General features: G+C 37.0%; 1 protein-coding gene and 1 long non-coding RNA gene across 2 annotated transcripts; one reads left to right on the top strand and one right to left on the bottom strand.

Moving 5' to 3' along the window:
* The first annotated feature begins 872 nt into the window (after positions 1-872).
* Positions 873-1,444, top strand: LOC149200066 (uncharacterized). Its single transcript, XR_016253330.1, has 3 exons — positions 873-971; positions 1,154-1,222; positions 1,403-1,444. It is a non-coding gene; the product is annotated as an uncharacterized LOC149200066 (long non-coding RNA).
* A 2,834-nt stretch (positions 1,445-4,278) lies between these two features.
* Positions 4,279-4,879, bottom strand: LOC149200065 (nucleotide pyrophosphatase/phosphodiesterase-like). Its single transcript, XM_089399513.1, has 2 exons — positions 4,771-4,879; positions 4,279-4,594 (listed from the first exon to the last, which is right to left on the bottom strand). Exons 1-2 carry the CDS (start codon positions 4,870-4,872, stop codon positions 4,286-4,288), a joined length of 411 nt encoding a protein of 136 aa, XP_089255639.1. The 5' UTR covers positions 4,873-4,879; the 3' UTR covers positions 4,279-4,285.
* Positions 4,880-5,307: the final 428 nt, after the last annotated feature.

Raw genomic sequence — 5,307 nt, 5'->3', positions numbered from 1 at the left:
CCTTCCCTCCATGGCCGAAAGACTCGCATCCTAATTTCTTCTTCTTCTTCTAACTTAGGGTCGCAAAATAGCCAAAATTGCGTCTCCACTCTGCACAACCTCATCATGGTATCGAATCCCGCCGATGCCCCTTCTGTGAAAATCGAACTAGTGCTACTTGTGGTTCTCTGTATTATTTCAGCAGTATTGGCAGCAACATTTTGCAAGAGCTTTGTGCTAGATTTATTGGGTGGCGTTTCATTACATTGCAGGGTCTTCCTGCTCGGGTTTCAGGTTTCAATATGCCTGATCACAGATGTTAGCCTGATTACAAATGTTACACTAGTTTCAATCTTCTTGCTCAGGTTTCAGGTTTCAATCTGCCTGATCACAGCTATTAACCTGATGCAACCTTAGGTGGCCTGCTGTAGAGCTTGAATGTGTTATGCTATGGAGAGAGAGGTGTTAGGCACATGGCCCTCATGTAGGGCCCACAAGGTGGATAAAAGTTTCGAATTTCATTTTTATTTTTATTGAAATCGATTGATTCTCTTATTTTTATTTAATTTTGAAATTTCATGTTGCATTGTCGTTTCTCAGTTGAGCGCTTACTAGGGTTCTACCCCATTGATTCACTCTTCGCCTCTGTCAACGGATACGACTTAACGACCCTCTTCTGTCACCCTTACTTGGGAAGTGAAGGAATTTGTGGATTGTTCTTTGCAGGTTCATTCATTGGAAATCCAAACTGGTTGAAAAATTCAACTGTTCTCACAATGGTATGCAATGTGCATTTTATTTCCACTCATATACTTTTCCAAATATGGATTTTTTATCGGAATTTAGTTGCCTTATTTCGGCCTAATAGAATATTGTCTTTCAGGTATGTTGGGAGGCTTTTTGTCAAGGCTCTGGGCAAGCCAATAGAAATTATTACAAAGATGTATGCGATGGTTGGTTTTCCACCAGATGAGGAAATTGATCTTTACGAGGTTCGTTGAATAAAAGCATTTGGATACTGTGACACTAATTAGTGACGATGTCATGTGGTGCTGCCAAATTAATTATAAGCATTCTTATTCCAAGGTATCTGTGGATCCTTGTTGCACCTAGTTTGTTGGTTGTCTATGATACATTGGTTAATTTTTTATGCATTGGGTGTTGTAATATGTAGGAAATCAAATTTGAACCAAATGTCATGTGTGAACCCATTGAAAAGAGAATTACTTTTCGATCTAGCCAGGTTAGTTCAGTTTTATACCATTGTTGTCAACACTTGTTTTATCATTATTGTATCTCTACTTATTTTAGAAAGGGTCAGTGAGGGGATTTAATATTAGAAATTCATGCAATGCAGTTTGTTACTAAGTATGGTTCCCTCACTATATTATTTCCTATATTTGTGGTGATGTCAATCATGCAGCTTGAAGATGGGGACATCATTTGTTTTCAGAGATCTCTAGCTATATATGAAGAGGATATACGTCGATTTCCAAATGTTCCTTCATTCCTGGATTATGTTCATAATCGGCAGGTACATAATCTACTGGTAGCCCTGTATTTTTTCACACTTGTAATTTCTTGGACCAGTATTCTATCATTTAGTTTGTTTGCAGTGCGTTTTCTAAGCAATGTAAAATTATTATTAAAGAAAATGAAGGTTTTAATTAGTACTTTAGATTATATGGCACAAGCATGTATGTGGAACGCTCGGGGACATCATTTGTTTTCAGAGATCTCTAGCTACATCTGAAGAGGATATACATCGATTTCCAGATGTTCCTTCATTCCTGGATTATGTTCATAATCGGCAGGTACATAATCTACTGGTAGCCCTGTATTTTTTCACACTTGCAATCTCTTGGACCAGTCTTCTATCATTTAGTTTGTTTGCAGTGCGTTTTCTAACCGATGTAAAATTATTATTAAAGAAAATGAAGGTTTTAATTAGTACTTTAGATTATGTGGCACAAACATGTATGTGGAACGCTCAAAAGCTCAGTAAGAGATACCACTATGTATCTATGAGATGCAAAAACAGACTAGGAAGCTTAAGGACAGGTCAACATTTTGGCCAAAATACTTGCCGACCTCGATTTCACAATTTCTAAAGAAAATGATGTTTATCTTGGTACCATTCAAGTCGACTCACCATCCAAATAGATAGCTTTTCTGAATATTTTTGTTTTATCTAAAAGTAGCAGCAAAACTGCATATATCTATGTCATGTTTTGGTCTCTGTCTGGTTTGTTTATGTCTGTGTATCGAAGCGCTTCCCTTGTGGGCCAGTTAGTCTGTCAAAGTAAGACCGTCTGTATCCAAGTCCTTGTCTTCTGAAATATTTGTTTCTATGCGTGTATCTAGGTTTATTGCTTACAGGTTTACCATTTCTCCGAAAATATTCACTGGACTGTTATGATTTCAGCTCTAGATGTTGATTTATTCCCAGGGATAATGTTATATGTGTATGTGTAATTGTACTGGTAATTCTATTAGCATAGGATTGTTAAAGAAAACATGCATTGTCAATGCGCAGGTTACTGTATTAAGGCTCTACAGTTATTATTATTTTGCATATTAAGATCTATGGTGGACTTTCTTGAACAGAGCTTCTTTAATAAGGGCTCTTAAAGTGAGTCCCATGAATGTTGTGGCAGCTTCTGTAGAAGAAGCCTGCTTGCCCGTTTTGCCAGAAGATTTCTTTTAGTAGTAAATTTCCAAATGTTTAGTGAAGGAGTGTCTTTTTATGCCAAATAACAAAATAATTGTGTTGCACTAAAATTTGAATACTTATTTTGCTGATCAATGGGTTAAGTTTTTAAGCAGTGCCTATATAACTAAAATGCAACTTATACATGAAATAAGGTGTGCAATTCTAAATAGGTGCTTTTCTTATGGATAGGGTGCATTCAACCACATGATTCCAATTAACTAATACTGACATAAATTGTTAAATATCTTCAGCAATTTTTTCTTCATTTACATGTTTCCGTTGGTTAAGGGTTATGCGAGCTTTTATGCATTAAGTCAACTATAATGCAAATGCATTAGGTCCCTATATCACATGGTTTGAGTTTTTGTTTGAGTTCAGAGACCAAGTTCAGCAGCGCAAAACTATAACATGAAGTTTGCAGTGAAAAACATGTAATAAATTCAGAATTAAATTTTAGAAGCTCAACGTATTCACAATCTAATATACCAATCCATCGCTTGCAGAGATTAGATACAGAATATATTTTCTTTTCTTGGGTTCTCCACTTAATTCATTTCCGAGGGAAATCCACTTGGTAGTCCCCCTCATTCCACTCATGGTATTGAGGGTGAACTAGGTCAGCTATCAATAGTTGGCTTAGGATGAGAGCTAGCATGTTAGAAAGTTGGATTAATTTCAGCCAGTTGAACTCACGCAATTGACATCATTAATGTTTTCTTATTATGATTGGGTATTAAATTGATTCAGTCCTCTAGCCTTTTGCAGGGTAGACCTTGTCTCTGTTTCAATAATTGTGGTTCAGTGTTGGCTGTAACAACTCGTGATAATGGGATCAAGATCTTAGCTAATGCAGATGTAGCTAAGCGGGTGACAAGGGAGTCAAAGGTAACTAAGGAAGTAAGCAGCAGTGCTAGAAATTCCCTTGAACATATATTTTCTAGTTTGGGGATTGCCTACCTTTGAGGGAGATTCAAGGTATAGGTTATTTTTCTGCAGATGACCTTTCGAGCTGGGATCATTTATAATCTTGTTGCCGGCAATGATGAGATATTGATGACTTTTTTTTTGCTATAATTACTTCATGTTTATCTGCACTCAATTTTTATTTCATAGTACATCTTACTTTGGCACATGAATATTGGAGCAGCGATGAATTGTTCACGTCTTGCACTTTTTTCTAGAAGCTTCAGAGATGGCATTTTCAGGGTTCCTTGGTGCTACACATGATTGTGCTGGTAATGCTAACTGTTTCGTTCCATTCTGTGTATGATTACAATCTGATTTCATATTCACCCAAATTGAACATAACAATTGCATTAATTTGACATATAGGAATTGCATTTTATTCATTACATAGAAGGGAATGAATGAATAATTTAATGTAACCACACTTGGACAGAGACGCAGAAAATCCTTGAACATAGTAGGACCTTGTAATCTTCATATGGGAAACCATATAACTTTGACAGTGAAGTCAAACAAGACTGAACCCATCTTTCTACCAAATCCACAATAAGTGTGGAATGAATGTCCCAAAATACCCCAGGGGCATAATATTTCTTTTAATTTTACTATTATTATGAGTATCCCAATTTATGAAGCTAAGGTAGTAGAGGGGCAGTTGCCAATGGTATCACATCCGAGAATATCCCTGTACTCTCTTGTTATCCAAAACTGATCATAAACTTTCCCATCTGAACTTTTCTTGTACTCGAGCAGCAAAGAAGAATGATTAAAAGCCGTGGGCTTAACAAATCCATAATCATGGTCCTTGAAATAACTCCAACTGGTTTGTAGAGTAGTATAATCAGCTAGGGCACAACCTCCCCCACCAACCACTACGTGTATGGTTGCATTGAACGTACCAGAATAGTGAGACCTTTCAGAACTCACACATATGTTCTGCACCATGACAAAAAAACCAAGATGAATGCTCCTTCAAATGACATTTTTTTTAAAACTCACTTTATAAAAGAGTCCCATGAAGATTACAAGGAAGAAGGGCACACAAAATTGCACAGTATAACACCATTGTTGTTCCAAGACAAATCAATGCATCAATCAGAAAACGAGCTTACCTCATAGATGGGACATGTTCGCTCATAATTGTGAACATGGCCATAAAAGGCAAGGTCCACTTTATACTTCTGCCAGAGCTTTTGCAGCATCTCTCTCCCCATAGGCTCTTCAAATTCTCCCTCCTCTGCATACCAAGAGGCTGAGGAGTAGCCTAGAACACGATGAGCAATAAAGATAAGCCAGGGCTGCTTCTGTCTATCGGCAGATGCAAAAAATTCCTCGATGAACTTGTATTGCTCTGTTCCCTCTCGCCAATCATGTTCTGAATCAGCAATACAGAAATGGAACATGCCATAGTCGATAGAGTACCTGAACAATAACATACACAGAACACTCACAATTACACTTGCTTGAAAAGAATGAATTAATAGTATTTGATATTCTTTCATCGTCTAAAAGAAGCTACACCTGAAAGCTAATTTTCCCATCTTCCTTTTAGTAAGCCAAACTGAAGAAGGAAAGCTCCGTTTTGGAAGTATTTACAAATTTTAGATGGAGTCTATATCAGTTATTAAGGTTGATTCCACTGCTTCCAT

Source organism: Pinus tabuliformis, chromosome 2_1 (genome assembly GCF_031772625.1).
Source record: "Pinus tabuliformis cultivar Carrire ecotype Pingquan chromosome 2_1, CPIR1, whole genome shotgun sequence".
In the NCBI taxonomy this organism is placed as follows: Eukaryota; Viridiplantae; Streptophyta; class Pinopsida; order Pinales; family Pinaceae; genus Pinus; species Pinus tabuliformis.
This window is presented reverse-complemented; position numbering and strand designations above follow the sequence as displayed.